The sequence below is a fragment of the Trichomycterus rosablanca genome, chromosome 18, assembly GCF_030014385.1.
Source record: "Trichomycterus rosablanca isolate fTriRos1 chromosome 18, fTriRos1.hap1, whole genome shotgun sequence".
In the NCBI taxonomy this organism is placed as follows: domain Eukaryota; kingdom Metazoa; phylum Chordata; class Actinopteri; order Siluriformes; family Trichomycteridae; genus Trichomycterus; species Trichomycterus rosablanca.
Genome location: NC_086005.1, coordinates 25,310,097 through 25,333,717, shown reverse-complemented (window position 1 = coordinate 25,333,717; position 23,621 = coordinate 25,310,097). Strand labels below are relative to the sequence as shown.

The 23,621-nt window shown below is 39.1% G+C and overlaps 1 protein-coding gene across 6 annotated transcripts in view; it reads right to left on the bottom strand.

Moving 5' to 3' along the window:
* The window catches only part of ntm (neurotrimin), a 377,150-nt gene that overhangs the window by 60,068 nt on the left and 293,461 nt on the right, over positions 1-23,621 (bottom strand). The window contains exon 1 of one of the 6 annotated variants that reach the window (XM_063013664.1): positions 5,268-5,297. The exons of the other annotated variants lie outside the window; for them this stretch is intronic. Within the exon in view, the coding sequence (XP_062869734.1) occupies positions 5,268-5,275 (8 nt within the window). The 5' untranslated portion in view covers positions 5,276-5,297. Of the gene's footprint in view, positions 1-5,267; positions 5,298-23,621 lie in introns of those variants that run through there. 6 annotated transcript variants of the gene reach the window in all.

Genomic DNA, 23,621 nt, shown 5'->3' with positions numbered 1-23,621 from the left:
CATATCTGCTAGGGGCGGGACGACCGGACTATGTGTGGGTGGAATCTTCATACGCTGTGTAAGGACCCTGATTGGCAGAAGAGAAGCCTGTGCAGAGTGCAGGGCTGTACACGTGTCAGAAGAGGCGTGTACTGAGACATGCTCTCCTCGGATGCAATCGTGTATCCCTCAGCAGCGGATGACAAATTGACTGCACTAAATCGAGAGGAAAATGGGGAGAAAATTAATTTAAAAAAGTAGACACGGGCACTTAGGTGGCACAGCAGTAAAACATGCTAGCACACCAGAGCTGACTTCTCTCTAAGCTCTGCTGAGAAGTCAGGCTGGGCACCTACATGATGATTGATGCCGCCTGCACAGAGACAAGGGATAGTGGGATCAGGGTGTGACTCTCCGTACACAAAGCTGATCCACATATAAAATCGCCTAGAGCAAGTGAAAAGAAGTGGTCGGCTACTGCACACGTGCCGGAGGGGGCGTGTGTCAGACACGGTTCTTGTCGGTCTGTAGTGGAGATTAGTAGCAGTATAGAGGAAGTGAAATGCAAAGGGGTGATTGGATACAACTAGACTGGGAGGAGAATGCAAAAAAGTAGACACTACATGACCAATCGGAATACATTTTAAAAATGTTGCACAAGGCAGAAGAACAGAATGAGTTTTTCTTTTTTTTCAATTTAGGCTAAAAATTCCCAATACGCTTTAGCTGCACTGATTGTCTTGAGTCGATGTGCATACGTTGCTCAATCACAGCCTGAGATCTAAACACTAATAACGATCCCACTGTGTACACCAGCCTTGAGCATCCCAGGCCACAAAAATACACCTGTCTGTACTTATCTGTATGCACGACAATCCTGCTGTATTTATTGCCCTAAAAAATCCTCCAGTCAACAGGGGAAGCAATAATGCTGAAGTTTTTCTCAGCAAATAAATTCCATATGCTCCGCTGCAAGGATCTTCATGGAAAACATAACCCTAACTGAAGCCCAGGCCCTGGCGAATGGTAATGGAATCAATTTAAGAACTAAATCTGTGACCCCAAACTTGCGTGAAGACATTATTACATTATCCAGCGGCCAGTCTGTTCCATTCCACGCTCCGCCATGACACGTCTAAACATGTGTTTTATCTCACGAAACTTGTAATTGTGTTGTAATTGCATCTACCCAAAGCATGACAGTCACCTTGCACCGTCTTAAACGGCAAGAGAAGTGAAATGAAACGCAGACGAAAATACCAGCGCAAAATTAATGAATTAGCAATTAAATAATTGCTTGGATTCACTCCGTGTGAGAAACGAAGCGTGACCGAGTCCCATCTTCAGCGGGCTGACCCTGATCTGGGGTCAGTCCAGCCATGTGGTGTGGTGTGGCACAAGAGAATTAAAGCTGGACTCTAAATCACCTGTCTTTTAGAATTCTGGTGTGCAAATGAAAGTGCCCTTTGCAAATAAAACCCATTAGAATTCAGACATGGAGAAACCCCTGGGTGAGGGAAGTCTCTCGCAGTCTACTTCGCCCATTAGCGCTCCTGCCAGTTAACATTCCGCTCGTTTCAGATTTTATACATTTATGTCTGCCCCCCCCCAAGACAGGCTGCTCTGTACATCGACTTTTTCAGCAAAGCTTTTTACATAAAAATAACCACAAACTAGGATTGTTGATTTTTTATTTTGGATTCTTATCAGACCTTCACGTTTTCTCCCTCTGTGCTGTGGAAGCTTCCAGTAATATTAAGAAATTGTGTTAGAAAAAGCCGCCTTTATTACCTTCTCCGTAAAGGTCATTTTTGGACGGTCGTTCCATGAACATCACCTTCGGTTTGCCACCACTGGCTTCTGCAGCTCAGTCAGTGACGGATGGTGTCGCAGCATCCAAACAAAAGCTCTCCCACTTTATTGAGTATGTTCACATGAGTGCGTGACCTACGCAGTGCGGCGGAAATATCACATTTTCTTCATCTTTTTTATTTACTGCATTTACACTTCTAATTTTATGTATGAGCCCATTCTTAATAGCAGTTTCTAATCACTAGGCATGCAACTATTGGTTAAAAAGTGGACACGGGAGGGCACCCAGGTGGCGCAGTGGGATATTCCTCTAGCACACCTGCTCCGAGATTCTGAACTCCTCGGTTCGAAACTCGGTGTTGTAACCGGTCAACTGGGTGCCATCTAGCGGGCATAATTGGCAGTGCCTGCAGCAGACACGTTTCTGCTAGGGCGGGATGCCGGACTCTGTGGGTGGGGTCTTCAAATGCTGAGTAAGGACCCTGATTAGCAGGTAGAGAGGCGGCTGTGCAGAATGCATGGGTGAAAAAGGGTTCCGTTAAGGGCTGCACGCGGGTCATCGGAGGCGTGAGCAGAAAAATACCCACATCAACTGCAATCAGGGATCCCCCAGCAGCGGAAGACAAACTGACTATGCTAAATTGGGAGAAAATGCAGAAATAAAATAGTAAATAAAGTGGACACATCTGAGGAGGGTATATTCGCCTGCAGGTGCCAATCTTTGCATCTTTTAAGGTATTTTTAAAAACACTATTATTTTTTTTTCTCTAAATCTAATAATCTATGATTAGATTCCTAATTGAATTACACTGCTGCTCATTTTAAGCTCATCTGTGTACAAACCTCTAACATACTAATATGCATCACAACCATAATCCCCAAAACTTACCTAGCACCCTGTCCAGCCTATTATTCCTGCCTCGCACTCAGTGTTGCAATGTGAAACTGGACCTTCTGTGACCCTGACCAGGATATATACACACACTATATGAACAAAAGTATCATTACACCACTTCTAATTATTGAATTCACATGTTTCAGCTAAAACATTTGTAATAAATCAATTACTTAAAGGACATTATATGCTTCCAACTTTGCAGCAACAGTTTAGGGAAGGTTCTTTCCTGTTCCAGCATGACCGTCCCCTGTGCACAAAACAAGCTCTATAAAGACATGAAACTCCAGTGGCCTCCAGTGCACAGAGACCCAATTTTAGCCCCACTGAACAGCTCTGGAATGAACTGGAACATTAATTAAGTATTTCTTAACCAACTGTCACAAATCCAGCCTCTCTGCGCTCTCGGAGCTCATGTTTCTTGTATGTGACAACTGGAAACACATGGTTGGGGATGGTTTGTTTATAGTTTCAAGTTGACTGCCCCTCATGATTATTGGTTGGTTATGCTAATGATCCACAGCTGAACCTCACCGCAGGCGGAATGCTTAGGGTATTTAAGGACTGGCTGTGGATCATTCAGTGGAGGATACTTTGATAGTAACACACAAAAGCATGTCCAAAGAATCTATGTTCATGGTATTGATGGTACTTTATTAAGCTTAAGGTTAGCTTAAGCTACACCCTATATAATAAACCCTATATAACATCTCTGCATGTGTGTCTGCCTTCGTCTCTCATCTATAGCCCATCGTTACACCAACATTAATATCTTATGACCTAATGGGCATAAATTCCCACAAAATATTTCAAAATCTTGTAAGGAGCCTGCTGAAAAGAGTGGCTGTTGTTAAAGCTAAAAAGATCACATAGAGGTCCTTCTTTTTTTAAACTATTTGTTTCTAAAATGGGACGTACGACAAGCTCATGTTCAGGTGTCCAAATACTTTTGGTCGTATTGTTTGAGTATATATGTCTGTATATAGTGAAAGCACAACCTCCTAATAACATGTTGCGGAACATACTAACAAACAAAAGACTCCAGCAATTAGCAAATGAACATTTTAATACTTCGGGTTCTGAGTATGTAAACTCCCACACATTCCAGAACCTTCGTTTGGTAAACACGCTGATAGATGGGTGCAGTTTTGCCAAAAGAATGCTACAGATGGTGGACAAGAAATACCAGAAATAACAGTCTGGGTCTGTTTTTGTTGGTTTGTTCAGGGTCAATTGGTTCCAGTGACCTTCCGGAGAGTTAAATGCTTCTAAATCTGTGACACATTTGGCCAAAATCCGTCTGCACAAATAGACGGATTGCTGTGTTTGATGTGAAAGGACGTGATTGGTCTGTACGGAGCTCTAACCATTCTGGATAAATCTGAATACTGACTATGAGCAGTATTAGTACTTACCTAATTAGTGCCTGGTCTTATTATTGAGCTTATTGCTTAAAATAATTACATTATTACCCTGTAGTCATGTTTAAAATCTAGAGAACGACTTTCCAAGCAGTGGAGGGTAATACAACAGAAAAGGGGGGCGGCTTTATACATATATAATGAAATTGGTTTGCAGTGTAATATTTGGGTGTCCAAGTCCAATCCTAGGCTTACTAGCTATTTAAACCCCTACTGCCCGAATTTTTAGCATAGCATTGCCTAAATAAATCACTAGTAGGTGGTTCTTGTCCTTGCATCCACCCCAGCAGCAACATGATCTGAAAAAAGTACCCAGAAGGTCATTTTTGCTACCTGCCAAAACACACTGCTATTAATTTCAATAAGAGTGATGCGATGACAAAGCACATATACAAACACATGACCCTGCCAAAAAATTACACTGTCATTCGTAAATGCATTGTGGTGTTAGTATGCGTCATCCAATCAGAGACGGGGCTTAGGTTGTTTACTCATCAAGGTGAAGCAAATCATGACTGTTAGCTCTCATTGAAACAGGTCCAATCCAGCACCAAATCATTATTACTAAGACCCAGGGTTTAAATCTTAGCGGTGCTATCAGTCGCTCAGATGTCGGTGTCTACACATATATGATTGGCTGTGTGTATGTGAGGGGGTAGCCAAAAAGCCAAGCGTTTAGGAGCCACTGGTCCCAACCCCGTATAAAAGGAGGTTTAAGTTTGAAAGAACATCCAGCTTGAGAATGAGAATCAATGAGAAATTATTTACATTTGAAAAGAACTCTGCTAGTTGCTCCGCATTTGTCCGCCACTGAATGCTGGGATTGCCTTCACCGCTAATGAAGCGTCAGATGCTTCCTCATTATTCAATCAGATTATTGTTCAAATTAAGGCACCTCAGTAGGAAGCATTTTAAGGAATCTAAGAATTCAGACATGATCTTCTCAGGAGCTTGGTATGAAGTAAAATACATCTATGTAGAGAGATCACTAGGTTTTCAGACAGACCCAGAGTCTCCGTAGAGACAAGGAACTAAACTCAACTAAACTAGAAACTAAACGCTCACTGGTGCCCTCAATAACTGCTGCAGCGCTACCAGTAAACTTCTTTTATTTAAACTTTCCCCTCTCTCTCCATGATTAATGTCTTTATTTTACAGACCTTGACATGATGACTCTGCCTCTGGGCCTGCCAGTCAGAATCAGGGTCGAGCAGGCCATTATAATCTCCACGAATCACAGCATGTACAACACTGATTCCAGAAGAGAATAGTTGTAAGGGTGAGAGGCTACTGCAGAAAAAAACACACATCTCAGGCAATCACGCTCGATCAGAAAGAGAAGGACGAACCAGCCCAGAGGAGAGCTGTGTCATGCGGAAAGAGAGCATAAATCCTTCCTTTACATAACGATGCCTTGGGGGTGCCCACGGTAAACCCTCGCTTGGCACTGCAGATGCTGGCATCAGTTGTGTACTGCAGAGTTTTGCCCGGAATCCTAGATGATTTTAGGTCATTGGAAGGAAGGGACGTCAGGGACACTCACACACTGGCAACGCAACGTAGCACACAATTCATCATATATTCAGAAAAATGAACTACAAAGATTAATAATAATAATAATAATAACAGTAATAATAATAATAATAATCAGTAATAATAATAATAATAACAGTAATAATAATAATAATAACAGTAATAATAATAATAATAACAATAATAAAAACAGTAATAGTAATGAAAATTAATCAACACAAATAAATAAATAAATAAATAAATAAATAAATATTATTCATATTATAATTATAATTATTATTATTATTACTGTTTTATTATTATTATTATTATTATTATTATTTTGGTAAGATGTGTCCTAAACGATTTTAGGTCATTGGAAGGAAGGGACGCCAGGGACACTCACACACTGGCACCATACAAAGTACCAAACAATTCATCAAAAATTTACTAAAGGTATATAATAATAATAATAATAATAATAATAATAATAATAAAATTAACTCAAAGACAATGTTCATTTACAGGCCTGAAACAGCACAGAGATTAATTAACATAATAAATAAATAAAAAAAATTTAATTACTGTTTTATCATTATTATTATTATTATTGTTGTCATTATCACAATTATTTATTTCTTATTATTATTACTATTGTTATTATTATGGTTATTATTATTATTACTATTGTTATTATTATTATTATTTATATTATTGCTGTTACTCTGGTAAACTGTGTCATAATACTAGACAATTTTTGTCATTGGAAGGATGGGCGTCAGGGACACTCTCACACTGGCAATGCACCACACAATTCATCATATATTCAGACAAATGAACTACAAAGGTATATAATAATAATAATAATAATAATAATAATAATAATCATCATCATCATTTTATAATAATAATAATAATAACAATAATTTCTAAGTAAATAAATAAATAAATATTGTTGTTTTTATCATTGTAATAATGATAATAATAATAATAATTATTATTAATAATATAGTTTTTATCATCATCATTATTACTGTTATTATTGTTATTATTATTATTATTATTACTAAGATGTGTCCTAACCGTAACAATTCTAGGTCATTGGAAAGAGGGGGTGTCAGGGACAATCTCACACTGGCACCATGCAACGTACCACACAATCCATCATATATTTAGAAAATATCACTATTATTACTATTATTATTATTATTACTCTGATAAGATGTGTTATAGGGGTGAGGACCATAATGGGGCTTTACCAACAGCTTGGTTTTTTATAATGTAAGTGAAAGGGGGAAAAAAAGCCTGATTGCTGGTTTACTCGTGGCTTTCAGTGTTGGAACTTCAATTAATAGGTAATATTGGGCTCCCTGTGGGAGGCATAAAACAATGGACGCCAAAACAGTGGGTGGATATAATGGAAACACATTCATTTGCAAAGTCTTGTGTAATTTGCTGCAGCTCAGAGGGTTTGAGAGCATGCTATTACATGGGTTTTTTACACGTGGAGTACGTAGGTGTAATCTGATGTGCCGGGTTTGTGTGGTGTGTGACGGGAGGATAACAGAATGTGTGAAAATGATTTGTGAAAAATATCATCCTAAAGCGACCAGTGTCTTCTCCAAATGTTTCAGGCTCATAAACAACTCGGGTCATCAGCACTCCAGCAGAAACGACTTAAATTAAGCTCATGCTGCTCTAAATAGAGTTACACGGGCCTACGTATTTAGAACCATCCAGTTTCTCTTTCTCACCCTTGTGAAAAATTGATCGTACGACCTTTAGCAGCATTAAACACAACATGCTTTATATACTGCAGCTTTCAAAAATTACCCCAAGCTTTTAATTGCAGAACTGCATTAAATCAGACAAACTGCTGGGTCTGCTATGTACTCCATCTACACCTCAGCTTATGGACTGATGACCTCACATTCTTCCTGAGAATTGTTTGATAAAAAGTGGAATTCATTAACGGCAAGTCACCAAAATCCTGATGCAGCAAAGGACAACACCATTACAGCACTGCAACATGACAATATACACTGATCAGCCATAACATTAAAACCACCTCCTTGTTTCTACACTCACTGTCCATTTTATCAGCTCCACTTACCATATAGGAGCACTTTGTAGTTCTACAATTACTGACTGTAGTCCATCTGTTTCTCTACATACTTTTTAGCCTGCTTTCACCCTGTTCCCTGTTCTTCAACAGGACCACCACGTCCACTCACTGTCCACTCTATTAGACACTTTTACCTAGTTGGTCCACCTTGTTGATGTAAAGTCAGAGACGATTGCTCATCTATTGCTGCTGTTTGAGTTGGTCATCTTCTAGACCTTCATCAGTGGTCACAGGACGCTGCCCATGGAGCTCTGTTGGCTGGATATTTGGTTGGTGGACTATTCTCAGTCCAGCAGTGACAGTGAGGTGTTTAAAAACTCCAGCAGCACTGCTGTGTCTGATCCACTCATACCAGCACAACACACACTAACACACCACCATGAACTTTTTGAATGCTAAAATAGCTCCGATCATAATATTTGTGTTTACATTACTGATCCACATTACTGTTACATTAAGTTGTTTTTTATTCAATAAAGTATTACATTTTATTGGGTCTCTCTAAGCTAGCTGATGCAGCATTTAGAATTTGCATCCCTTGTCTCTGATCATGTTGGGTGTGTGGATATAGTTCAGGCACACAAGTGACTTTTAAATGAAGCAGAATCACTCAAACTTAGCCATTAATTAAAAAAAAATCGAAGAAAATAATTAAACACAATCATTATTAGATTTTAACGCTCGGGTGGTGCTGGAGTATCACGCCAGCCTACCCTTGAGATCTGGGTTCAACCTGAGCAGTGCTATTAACTGATGGGGCATCTACACAGACATGATTGGCTTTGTCTAGGGGGAAGAGGGGGGAAAAAAACAGCGATTGGCCCCTTTTTAGGGAATTTCCATTACTAGTCCAGTACCTTAACTGCTAGGCTACAACTGCCCTATATATGTATACTTCTACTATACTGATTTTTATCTTTGATTCTAATGCTATGCAGTTGAATCTGGACAGCACATTACACTTCTGTAGCCTTAAAAAGTAAAGAAATCATTAAACACTGTTGTCTGGTGATCGCTATGAATTTTTAAGTACAAATAAGCAGCTTATATATTTATTTAAGTTTATGTAAGTGTTTGTAAGTAGCAGCTTCTGCTAACAAAATGAGCAAATATTGACATTTAATGTGTTCACGTTGAGACACGTTTTGAATCTCATTGAATCCATTAACTGTAGTTAAATACATAATAACATCATAATTACAGGCACATGCTACACCGCTTTTACCAACTTGATTAGCTCACTAATAACTGAATGCCGAGCTGAACAGTCTGACATTTCTGCTACTTTAAATGTCATACACAGACGTTTAGATTAAATCATCATCTGTGTTGCTTTGTCGTGTCTCGCCACCTCGGTGTGAGATAAAAGGTGAAAAAAATCCATCTGACCGACAGAAAATGCCAGAAAATCAGGGATGTAAAAAAGGGATTCATTTGTAATATAAATACACAGTAAACATATTGCAAAAAATATTAAAATAATTAAAATAATAATAAATAATTACAATTTTAAATAATAAAATATTTAATGCATCATACAGTAGCTTGCATGTCATTTATTTATTGATGTTTTTGTTATAAAATGTAGTAATTTCAATTATATTGTTTTTATTATATTATTTTGTTTTAATATTATTTTATTGTTGCAAGTTGCTTTTTTTATACCAGCCAGCCTGATTTTAACAGAGCACATAAAACAAGTAAGAAGAAACACACTATACTTGTATATTACATGTATTTCTTTACCACTTGTTACTTTGACAACCGCATCCAGCCCTTTATTCCTTAGACATAGCCAATTGTGTCCATTGAGCGCTTGGTCAGGTCAGTGGCATCTCTAAGACTCAATTTTGGGTCTCCAGAGTGGTGGGGAAATGAATTAGACTGCTGCACCAGCACATGCCACATCTGATTTTTATTTATGTTTTATTTACATGACATTAAATTTTCACTCACTCTCCCAATCTGACACCCAATTTGACCAGGGTGTCCAAACAGGCATGAGACTGATTGTATTGTTTTATTGATGCACTGGCAGATGTCATTTATACCCAAAACTACAGTATGTCCATGTTTTATACCACACATTTAATTTAAAGACACTTCAGCCGTCTGTGTGTTAAAGTTCTGTTCCTGAGAAATGCTCTTATATTCACCAGTTCACCTTCAGCTCAATTATTCATGTAAATTCACTCACACACTCACACACACACACACACACACACACACACTCGCTCACTTACTTACATTTACTCACTCACTCACTCGTTTACTTAATCACTCACTCACTCACTCATTCACTCACTCATTTACTTAATCACTCGCTCACTCACTCATTCACTCACTCACTCGTTTACTTAATCACTCGCTCACTCACTCATTCACTCACTCACTTAATCACTCGCTCACTCACTCGTTTACTTAATCACTCGCTCACTCACTCATTCACTCACTCACTCGTTTACTTAATCACTCGCTCACTCATTCACTCACTCACTCACTCATTTACTTAATCACTCGCTCACTCACTCATTCACTCACTCGCTCACTCACTCATTCACTCACTCACTCACTCACTCATTTACTTAATCACTCGCTCACTCACTCATTCACTCACTCACTCGTTTACTTAATCACTCGCTCACTCACTCACTCATTCACTCACTCACTCGTTTACTTAATCACTCGCTCACTCACTCACTCATTCACTCACTCACTCTTTTACTTAATCACTCGCTCACTCACTCATTCACTCACTCACTCGTTTACTTAATCACTCGCTCACTCACTCATTCACTCACTCACTCATTTACTTAATCACTCGCTCACTCACTCATTCACTCACTCACTCGTTTACTTAATCACTCGCTCACTCACTCACTCATTCACTCACTCACTCACTCATTTACTTAATCACTCGCTCACTCACTCATTCACTCACTCACTCGTTTACTTAATCACTCGCTCACTCACTCATTCACTCACTCACTCGTTTACTTAATCACTCGCCCACTCACTCACTCATTCACTCACTCACTCATTTACTTAATCACTCGCTCACTCACTCATTCACTCACTCACTCTTTTACTTAATCACTCGCTCACTCACTCATTCACTCACTCACTCCCTCTTTTACTTAATCACTCACTCACTCACTCACTCGTTTACTTAATCACTCGCTCACTCACATTTACTCACTCGCTCTTTTACTTCTCATTTACTTGCTTACTCACTCGCTTGCTCATTTACTTGCCCACTTACTCACTCTCTCACTCACTCATTTACTCACTCACTCACACTTACATGAATTCAGAGTACATGAATTTGTAATAAACTGCTTTGCATCATTATTTAAGATTTTATACATTTTGATACACTACATGGCCAGAAGTATGTGGACACCTGACCATTCCAAAATCACTGCTCGTATTACAATACAGTTCTCCAACCTTTTATAACTATAACTATAAGCTACTCTTATGCAAATGCTATTTACAGGATTTTAAAATGTCTGCAGGAACATGTAATCATGTAATCAACACGTCAATTTATTCCAAAAATGTGAAATTAGGAGAGTTTTTTTCACCCCAAAAAATTGGGTAATAAGCATTCTAACTTTCCCCTCACCTCGCTTTGAGTCACGCTTCAAGAGGATATATTTTTAACTAGCCTACGCAGACTGGCATTCTCGCAAAGCCTCCCAGCGAGTCCCACAGGCTGCTAAATATATTCCTGTCTAATGCTGCTCTTAAATACATTCAGCTAAAAAAAGGAACAATTAGCTCCAACTCGATGACTAAAACCATGTTAATATAAACCTGAATTCTTAGTAGGAAGATTTCTTCTTTAGTCTGAAAAATCAGGGTGGAACAAAAGCTGAGAGACTCTCGCTGATGAGAAGGAAGATGAAGTCTTTTCTGCTCCTGCTTTGAAACAGACGTTTGCCGAGGTAAACGTCAGGCGCATCCCAGAGCAAAAGTGCCAATGACAATCCCACCAGGGTAAATAAATCATCTGCTTAATAATAAAACAAGAAGGGTGGCATCAGACGCCTTCTTCTCCCTGCTTTTCCTATTTCTGATTTTGGCATCGTGTCTGTCGGCTGCCTTCATGATGGAAACGATTCCTTCAGACGCGATGCTGCACACGTATAAACAGAAGAGCGAGGGGTTTCAAAATGCAAATCAGAACTTCTAACATCTACAACATCTGGCTGACAGTTTTCATTTCTCCAAACTTTTAGCTGAAATCATTAGACCGTGGCTCCTTTTGTGCAAATAGTGCACTGCGATGGGTGGTGTAGTATAGGGTGGTGGGTTCCAAAACCAATTACCTACTAGTATTCTGGGCATTCGTGGACAAGATGACCGTACAGGCGGAGTCAATTCCAGGCACAAGAAAGTCCTGCAAAGGTTGGACATCATTTAAGCCAGCAAAGTCCAGGTTGTTGATGCTGGAAGGAGGTTACTGATGAGTTTTGGTTCTCTCTGGTAAATTTACAGATCTCATTGCTCTCTAAGAGGCCTGTCAAGAACCTCAGTAAGACGCTCGATTGCTCCATACAAGATTTGTATCGACTATGGACACAAACCAAGATCTGAAGACATGGCTAAAGGTTGTGCTACCAGGTAAGTTCAAAACTTGGATTTACCAGCATGGCATTCTTCCCAACGTCCTGTGGGAACTGTTGGTTTCTGAGTTCCCTCTGTCCACAGATTTAAGAAGAAGATAAGCCATCACCTTTGAAGGAGGTTCTTGTAGGAAGCAAAAACAAGCTTAAGATCGGCTGGCAGGCAAAACCCTTTAGGACCCTTTAAGTTCCTCATCTAGTTGATGGAGCAAGAGTAAAATGCCAAGAAAAGGAACATTGGAACACAACCTGAGCTGTTGCTGTTTAGTTGTGTGTCCCGATTGCAGAATGTAAATGTGGATCTAATATTACTGTTATTTATACCAGCTGTAATTATTACACGTCAATTTGGTTTAATTAGTCAACGAGCCTACCTGTTGTGCCTATGTTGGCTGTCAGAGGGGTATAGGTTAAAACTGACTACACGTTTCAACTCGAGGTGGCTCTATAAGCTTCCTCGTACCTCAGGAAAACCTCTTTTTGGTTGATATGCTGAGCTGAGGGTCGAGTTCTCTTGCTGGTCATTTCCTGATGGTTCCTTGTTTTGGTTTCTGGAAAATCAACCAGTAAGCATGGCAGCTTTCTTGTGTACTTTTTTGCTTTTTTGTCAGCATTCCCATGTGCAGCTGTCAGGACCCATCCTGGGCGCAATTGGTGTCTAGTTGTGTTGTGGCAGCTTTCTTGTGTTTATAACAACCGCTGCCGTTTTACTGAGGTTCGATCTCGGTTCCCTGTTAAGCGCTCAAGTTGAACTTTGCTGGGTTTTTCCCCCCAGTGTTTCCTGGCATGGAATCCAGTGTTTTCTGCTCCAATGATGCAGTCGACTGTCTTTTCTATTCTCAGGTCCCGCTGTAGATTAGGGTTTAAGGTTTGGTCTCATTCTGTGTTTGCGTTGTAGTATGTTGTTTATCTGTTGAGACATTAGTTCCCTTTTTTTGTTTTGTGGCTGTTCAGTCATAGTATTTAAGAGTATAAGAATATAATTAAGAGTCAATGTTGTGTTCAGAAAGCACAAACAGACAGACAGATTGGCTATTAGATTGAAAAAAATAAAAACAAAAAATTGTCTTCATATGATTGGAGGAAATTAGTCAAACATTTAAGAACCACAAAAAGAAAAGTGGTTGCCATGTGTAAGATGTAAGTACTGCTGGAAAACGCTCACAGTCTAGTATGCTTTACAGAGCCATCGGCTGCTCCAAAGCAGCTGGACTGAAGTTGCTACTGATTATAATGAAAAAGAAGAATCAAGAGCAGGAGCTTCTTTCTGCCTACAGTGATGTAAACTCATGGTCTAGCAGCTTTTAATTAGGACAGACCTCTTTTTAGTGGTTCCGGTCAGCTTTGCTTTTAGCACAAGGATACAGCTTTAGTTTTTTTTCTGTTTTGCTTTGTTTTGTAACCTTGGCTAGTGCCGTGGAAAAATAAGGTAAAAAGAAAACAAAGATTACAGTTGACTGAATTGGAGAATTTATTGGCACGATCGTGGCTTCTTACAGCAGTGTAACTGAAGAAGAACAAGGAACAGAACTGTAGGTCTCCCTTTGTACTGCCCTAGTCACATCACATTCTAAAACAGCGTAATGACAGGCATGTTGCTTATGTCTATATTTTAGACTCCCAGTCACATCTCAAGCACCAACAGGACTAGCTGTAGCCAATCATAATCACTAACAAGAATTGCTACAACTTTAAATCTGAGCCAAAAAAAATTACATTTAAGAAGATTTAAGAAAGTATGTGATCCACATCATTAGTCAAAGAAAAAGAACAGCTGCAGATATTGTGACCAAAAGTCTGTGGACACCTGAGTACCACACCTTTCACTTACAGCTATAACAGGCTCCACTCTTTTGAAAAGGCTGTCTGTAGAAATTTGCGCCCATTCAATTAAGAAACTGACTTTTTGTCCAGGCCAAACTGGTCTAACCATGTCTTCATGGACACTGCTTTGTGGACAGGGGTATAGTTTGTGGTTCCTAAATATTCTCTTATCATATGGTGATCAATCTCATAGCCGATCATGTTTGAGGATGCTGGGATGTATGACTAGATAATAAATACCATGGCTGAACAGCCACAAAACAAAACAAATTGAACTAATGGCTCAACAATAAACAACATACTAAAATGCAAACACAGAACAAGACCAAACGCTAAACCCAAACCCACAGCGGGACTTGAGAACAAAAAAGACAGTCGACCGCATCGCTGGAGCAGAAAACACTGGATTCCAAGCCAAGAACAAGACTGGAGAAATAATAAAAATGAGCGCCAGGTTGCTACTGCTCTAGTTACTCGATCTAACAGCAAGGTTCAACTCGAGCGCTTGACAGGGAACCAAGATTGAACCTCACTAAAACGACAGCGGTTGTTAAAAACACAAGAAAGCTGCCACAACACAACTGGACACCACTAGTGTCCAGGATGGGTCCTGACAGCTGAACACGGGAATGCTGACAAATACAAGAAAATACACAAGAAAGCAGCCATGCCTGCTGGTTGATTTTCCAAAAACCAAAACAAGGAACCATCAGGAAATGCGTAGCAAGAGGACTTACCCCTTAGCCCAGCATGTCAACCACAAAGAGACAGGAAAACATTTTCCTGAGGTACAAGGAAGCTTTATTTCATATTAAGAGCTTCCTGTTGCTTGAAGTTTTAGCATCGTTCTATGAAGTCCAACGCTAAAACCCAGGCAAATAAAAATAGAAACCGATAAAGAGAGAAACAACACGAGGGAATAAATGCAGATCAATGCTGATAATGGAACAGAAGGGGAGAAGGCTTTTGCCATGCATTTGTTAAGGCGTTTGTTTTCTCGGTCCTCCTCCGCCGTTTCAATCACAAACAGACGGTAATTGGGCCGCCGCTGCCAGCTCAATCAGTTAGATTCAGAAAATAATGATTTTACTCTATTGTTCAATTTATTATGCTGAAAGACCATATGGTAAAACTCAGCTCCCAACTGTCCTTTGATTAAGACACCTCACTCGTTTCTTTTTTTATTTTTCTCCTTGATGCCACTGTGTGTACGCTGACATGTGAATAAACACGCTTAGACAAAAATCTGTTAAATTTTATTTAAACAAACATCTATATGCATGTGCCAGACTGACAAGCATAAAAAAATTCCCCCCTTTTTTTATTTTCCACCTATTATGAAACATAAAGCCAGTCTTGGTTCTTGGAGAACCAATGAATGTGATTGTAAGGGCTAGCAGACCCTTCCTTTTACACACATAAAGCCAGCTCCAGTGCAGATCAGAACACAATATGAGCAGCAACTCCAGTTCTCTGTCCACTTAACGTATGGACACCCAAGATTGGCTTGACTTGATTTTATAAGAAGTAATACTCCCCCCTTCCCTAAAATGGAATGTCCAAGTTTGCCCTGCAGGACCCAAAATGGACATGTGACTTTCAGGAACTTCTTGAACCACCTGAAAGTAAAAATGTGGTCTTATCTTTACGTTATGACACACATACACATACACAAATACTGTCTGCTCATAGAATAACTGAATACAAAAATAAATGAATATATTGTAATACATGAGACGAAAGCCCATAACATCAGGCATGTCACCAAGAGTACTGGTCATGTCACTCTTTCAAATCACACTTGCTGATCTACAGAGATGTAAAAAAGGATTCTGGTCAGTTGAGTCCTACACATTTTTGGAAATGGGAGTGAAATATGTAAGATGTAGGAAAAGAATCAAACAGGACTAAAAGCTGGACCCCCTACAGAGAGGACGTCAGTCAACTCTACTATGCTATGCTGTGTGAAACTATTTGCTAGCATGGGTTGGGTCCACTTGTCTACCTTCTATGCAAGGAAGGGGAAATGCAAATCATGAAGTTAATGAAGTTATTAAAAAGCCCAACAATCCATTATCAGTATGATATCACTTGTGTATTCTAACATTTTTTTTTCACCCCAGGAAAACAGTACTCAACATACAAGGGGCACAAATATCCCTAATGTAAATCATATGCAAAGGTCTTTGCAGTTACATAATCCCAACCCGGTTTCAAAGTGGTTCAGTTCCCCTATTGACGCCCAACAAATGCTAAGAAGCTGCAATGATTCTGGCCTCATGCCCCAGCAAAACACCAGACCCGATCGAGCATGGCATCATGGGTTCAAGAGAAAAGCAGGTTTCCTACAAAAGGAGCTGGCAAATCTGTAAGAAAGAAACCGTGATAAATAGAAACACTCCCTCCTGGAGCGAACTGATGCTCAACGAGCAGCAGGAGAAACTGACATGTCAATCATCTGTGCCCCCTATGCCCTCTCTGCTGGCCATATTTAGCAAGCCAGAAGGATGTGATTGCGTCACCAAACCTTGCCATCGATCCCCTCGGCAGGAGGGTCCATAACAAAAAAAAGGGTCTTATTAGGTCCACAATTATTAGGTCTATTATTGTCACTATTAATGTGAAGCTGAGTAAAAAGGTCTTGTAAGCTTAATTTCACAATAAAATAATTTAATTAGTTAGAACATTGTTCTAACATGTTTTTAAGAATAAGTGACTGCAAGACACTTTTATTTTATTATATTTTATTTAAATACATTTACTTTAATTAAATACATATATACTGAGGTTGAACTAATTAACGAGACGTTTGTTAATGACATTGTTCATGTTTTATCTATTTACTTATATTTAGCACACGTTTCTATCCAAAGTGACTAACAGGTGTTGAGAGTTAAGGACCTTGCTCAGGTACCACTTGCAAATTAGAGTGAGGCTTGAACCAACAATCTTCTGTCCTAACTATTCTTACCATGGACCTGATCATTCCGAGACTGACTGTATGTATGAGCAGTATTTGTAATTAGTAAAGCCTTAGCAGGACAATAGAGAAGCTGTGCGCTCAGTCACCCACCATATGAGCACATTTCCATGGCGTGTGCGCACCATCAGATGTCAGCATGCTCCACACATTCAGATGGTGTGATTTATGCCCACCAGTCATCTGTTAGATAAGGTTATCAATGTTTCCAGTGATAATTCTGAGGCAGACGCCCACTCAGCACATATGTTCTCTCGCTGCGTGTACCTGCTGTTCAACAATCCAGAATCAGTCATTTTTTTAGGGGCTCCAAACCACTTTACACAGTAATTAAGGAAAGATAACCACCTAATAATAAATAATAAATAAAAAATCGCCATTTATCAGTAAGACATTTCCAAGAAAAATAGTAAAAGTAAAACAGGCTATTAGTCCGCCTGTGTGTAAAGTAAAAACCCTGGACGTTTCTAGTTTTTCTTATTGTATGTTACTGCACATTATATATAGAGCTTTAGTTATTACAAAAAATATATATTATTAATATTATTAAATAAAGCATTTGTAAGCTACAATATATTTTAAATAAGTATATTTTGCTCATTCTTTTAATCCACTTCCTTCCTTTCAGCAGGTTCTTAACCCTAACATTTACATCAATGCATAGTAATAATTCCAAAATTAGTCTAAAATAGAAAAGTGTGGGCCGCACCTACATCTGTTAAGTGATGCAAATATACTACAGGACACAGGGTCAAACTGTTGGGTTAAAAGAAAACAACAATGTTAGGAATTTCAGATGAAGCTTTAGTGTCCCTAAAACCAGGATCTCAGCAATGGTGGACTAGTGCAATAGACTGTTTATTACGTTTAATCTTTAAAACTTCAGATAAAAATAAAGTATGCAACTGGTAACAAAAACAGTAATGCTGCATTTAAGGTTATATGTCACTGGTATATAAATGAAAGAATAATATATTAATTATGCATGCAGATCAATGTGTAACTGATTTGGCAGGCGTCCTGATTTTTTATTTATTTATTTAATTCACCTAGAATTTAGTTGTATAACTGCTAATCTATCTATCTATCTGTCTGTCTGTCTGTCTGTCTGTCTGTCTGTCTGTCTACCTACCTACCTATCTATCTATCTATCTATCTATCTATCTGTCTGTCTGTCTATCTATATTATCTATCTGTCTGTCTGCTTACCTACCTGTCTGTCTGTCTATCTTATCTATCTGTCTGTCAATCAGTCTCTCTATCTGTCTACCTGCCTGTCTGTCTATCTGTTTGTTTGTCTGTCTGTCTGTATATCTTTCTGTCTGTTGTCTGACTGTCTGTCTGTCTGTCTATCTATCTATCTATATCTATCTATCTGTCTGTCTGTCTATTTATCAGCCTCTTCCCAATGATCTCCACTTTTAGTCATAGCCAGTTACTCAATTTACTCTAAGAGGGCCAAACCACCTGAAAGTCCCCTATGATGTGTGCAGTTACTGGCCGGTCTGATCTCCTGGTGAAATTGTTTTTCCTAAAGTAAAAATAAGTGAACACATTCATGGAATGAAATTAAACATAATTATTTTTTCTGCACTCTTTTTAAGATTTTGCTAAACTTAATATGATGGGGAAAATAAAACATAAAATACTTCATGAGTCAAAATAGTAAACAGGAACTGTGCATTAAAATAAGCAAAAGTTTCTTTTCTGTGTAGAATGTGTAAATCACTGCTCCTGTTTTTACAACCCAGTAAATGTTATATTTCTATTTTTCCTGTTTTCAATCCTGAGTTTTTTCTGCAACTGGACTTGTTTTTCTTGAACCTTGGTTTTATCTGTACGTCTGTAGATCTACACACACTATGACCTTCATTAGTCGTGTTTGCTGTTTATTTCCTCGCTGAAGTGCAAACCTCTTGACTCAAGAAGACGAGGACAGAAGATGAAGCGAGCAGACTCCTCCGAGCAGAACAGTGCTTTTCATAAAGGATTATTTTTCTTGTTTTATTGTTTAGGAAGGGGCTGTTGGACTGGGTCAGGGGAGTAACTACTGCTGCCGCTGCTGCTGAAAAGCAAATACTCACGCTGGTCAAGTACTCTTGATGCTATATTACTGAATATATATGTTTTAACTAAAGCTGTAGCCGGAATGCGTAGCAGATTTTTACAGCCTCATTTCAAATACAATTCTACTGTTGCACAATGATAGGCAACCTGGAGAAGCAAAAACAAGGTGCTATTAAATGTATTGCTAACTTGCAGTAGTTCTTATCAAAATGCACTGTTTTTAAATAAACTATTCATGTGGAATGAAATCTTTATTCATATGTTAGATATACACTGATGAACCAAAACATTAAGACCACCAGCCCTAATATATGCTGTCAAAACAGCTCAGATTCACCAAGACAGTGCTTGGCTTGAGCAGTGCGATAAGATCAAAGTGCGTATATGAGACCGTCAAATCCACACTAAAAGCTCCACATGTATCTGTGTTTATCTGGATTTTCCTCATTGTTTCACTTTTAAACTTGTGTTACAGCTCGAGGTTCTTTGAAATTGTAAGAATCAGCTTTTCCGAGAGTCTAAGCCGCTTATCATAAAAAAAAAAAGCTTAACGTGGTTTAATGTACCACAAGAACGCCAAAGGAGCATTAAACTTCTCTTAATTATTACTGCTCACAAGTTCTCTCTACTAATGAAAGTCCTCGCTTGTTGTTATAATATAATAAGTCATGTTAAGCCTTGTTTGTCAGTCCTAAGTCGCTTTTACTACGTCATATCAAACATTTTGTCTCACTGGTGGCACTTTAAAAAGGTCAGCAACAAACTGGGTATAAGTTCAAAGGCAAAAGTGAAGAGCAGTGGCCAGCTAAGCAGCACCGCTACACTCCATAGGAAATAACAGCACAGCCGACGCAAAAGTGGTTTTGCTGCTTCTCATGTGAATGTGCACTAATGCCAGGATTACGTGTTGGTTATGGATGTAACGATACACTCTACCCATGATGCGATGCGATTCACGATACTGGGTTCACGATACAATTTTTTCCCAATTTTTTAAACAAAATAAAATTATGACAAAGTTTCCTTTTATTATTTCTCTTTAACATAAATAAAATAAAACACTGTATTGTGCTTATCTTTTATTTATCTAAATAACGAATGTCCTTCTATTTCGTAGGTAGGTACAAACTATGCAAAACAATGCTGCACATTTCCCTTTTTGTGTAAAAAAAGAACTGAAATGAGCCGCTCAGGTGGCGCAGCGGTAAAAAGAAACGCGCTGCAACCAGGGCTGGATTCTGAGAAGCGTGGTATCGAATCCAGCCTTGATTTACCAGTTCGAAGCTGAGTGGCTATATGAGCAACGATTGGCCGGTTGCTCATGTGGGGGGTGGGACAAAGAACCGGATGTGGGTCTCTCTCTGTCAGAATGTGATTGCGTTCTCTGCCGGCTGATTGGAGGCGCTTACACAGAGATGGGAGAGGGTGCCCTTAGGGTGTGTCTCTCCGCATGCAACGCTAGGTGGCGCCAAACTCGTCGATGTGTGGGTGGCAAAGATGCATCTGGCTGCTGCTCGTGTTTCGGAGGGGATACGGGTTAGCTTCAATCACCTCCGTCAGGGCAGGGTTCGGCATAGACAGAGAGGAAGCACGATGCTAATTGAACAATTGGATGCGCTAGAAGGGGAAAAAAAGGGGTAAAAAAAAAAAAAATGAAAATGAAATGATGGCAGGGTGAATAGCGCCAGCGCCCTCTGCTGTTTAAAGTGAATATCGATTCATTATACATGTAAACCAATTAGAATCGTTACACATGTGAATCGATTTTAACTGCCTTGTGGTGCATCGTTACATCCCTAGTGTTGGTACCTTTGATTGGCCCTGTGATGGACTGGTGACCCGTTCAGGGTGTTTCCTGCCTTCCACCCACCATGACCCTGATCAGGATAAAACAGTAGTAAAACAGACAATGAATGAATCTTTCTTTACAGGCAGTGAGCAGAGACGAGACTTCATCCCAGAACCCCATGACTCTCCCAGCTGTGCCAATGTGTTGCCCTTTCAAATAGTTTATCTTAGCAATTAAAGCATGGTAAAGGCTAGCACTCCAGGGAAACTCCCAATACAACACACCTGCCACAGCTAATACATCCACCAAGACTGAAATTGTTTGTTCCTTAAGTATCTCGATAGCGTGGGTGTGACTGGAGGAAACATCACTATCCTGTACGACTGTCACTGTTCCTCCTGAGAACTACAGAATAAATAACGTCTCCCACCACTGTGCTTAACGAGCGCTTTCCTCTTATGTGTGTGTGTGTGTGTGTGTGTGTGTGTGTGTGTGTGTGTGGGCTGTACCTTCACAAGATGATTTTAGCACCTCCAGAGCCTCTGGCATACGAATCAACTAGAGACCCGCCGGATTCATTATTTCAGCCTCCGTTTCTCTGTGTGTGCTTTAAATAGGAACAATGCTTTAACATTTAAACAATGAACAAGTGCTTTCTCAATTCAGGTGTAGCATCTACAGTGGTGTTGAGTTTAAAAGGGTTGAGTTTCAGGGTATTTTTTTCCCATAAGGATGTTTGGGAAACCTGTTAATGTGTTTCATGGTCCCGTGGACATGCGCATATTTTAGGCTAATGTGAAATAATGGGGTTGTTTTTGACACTTATATACTTATAAAACCTGCTCTTTACTTCGTTATTGTTTCCTTATGCTTCTTAATCAGTGAGATGCTTAATCTTGAAATACCATATTTCTTGGTGAGTTCAGTAAAGGCTTAATCATGAAGCAAGAAAACAACTTACTGATCATAGTTTTTAATGAACAGTTGATTCTTATTACACTGTGTGACTTTCGTGCTAGTCAACACAACACAGAAGTCACATTTCTCTAACAGGAAGAGGAACTTGCTGAGTATTTTAGGGGTGTCAGACCCTTCAGCTTAAGACTGACATCACATGTTATTTTCAAAGCTTTAATCACAGCACAAATTAAAGGATGACAAGATCCATGTAACAAGAGCTGGATATTTAGCTAGATAGCAGCTTTGCTACATGTCTGTCTTACCAATACACACAAAACAATGATTTATACTGTGTTACAGTTTATTTTTCTACTATGCATTCGCCAAATATATAAATATGGAAACATATACTCTAATCTTAGCAGTTTGGTCAACTGATAATTTCATTCAAGCAGCTAGCTAGAACGATGACAACGTGAACAGTTAACTTGAGACCCATGCACTGCTTGAACTAAATAAATTATCAATACTACAATGCAATTAAGACCACAATTATTAAAATGTATACTACTACTAAAAAAAATTTATCTTTAAAACAAGTTGGCTAGGCTAATGGCAATCCTCACATTAATTACCTGGCGACCTGACTCCTACCTGTGAACGAACTGCCTTCTAGCTACCACCCGCTAGATTAAATAAATACTGATAATGATGGAAACCAAGCTTCAGAGCCTAGAGTTTTACTTTTTTGTGTGTTCTTAACATGATCTGCATGTAAGCAGTCAGCTAGCTTTGCTGATGGTAGCCAGATAGCTGAAAACTACCTCCTAGCTGCCATTCACCAAATGCCACCCTGTGAAGGTGTTAGACAGGCTTGGATACCAATAAATCAGTAAAAGCATCTTTAAATGTAATTCTACAAATTAGGACTGATGCTAAAATCATATTTATTTATACTCATGACCGTGTAAACTATGCTAACAACCACAAGCCAGCCGGTTGAACTCTTCTTTGAACTTGTTTGCATTTGTTCCATGATTTCTCACAACAGGACCTTGCTAGCAGTGCAATCCATTTCATTAAAAAGGGAGATGCACTACTCAATATTCATTTTGCTTTTTTATATATCTTTCTTATCTTATCTGAGAAGATAAGATTAATTATTCTTTGAATACACACTCATGGCCAGCACTAAACAAAGAGCGACTTGCTATATAGACTGTATATATGAATTTAAGGTGGAAATAAATAAACCCAGAATCTAATCTAATCTATTTTAAGCCAAATCAGATAATCAGGTGGATTTTTAATGCTGCTGCCTGCGACATTCCCACAAATGAAAAAGATTGACGCTAACCCATTAGCTTAATAATTTCCATAATTCGCCTTCGGGGATGTGTCAGATGAGGGCACACAACATGCGAATTGTGATGTTTAAACACCCACAGGAAGCTACAGGAAAAAAAAACAGATCTGACTGTCTTGTGTGGTTCCCAAAACATCTGCGCTGAAGCATGTTTAATGAGAAATGCTACTTTAAAGGTCAGCTCCCTCAGTGCTGCTGCGCTGGTGTTCCGTGTTACTAACTGTGTTCTCCAACACTTCTCCTACTTTCCACTTCCTACATTTCATTTACTCTGCTCGTTTATTTTAATTACCAGTTCTTTACTTTTCCCCAACTTTTCT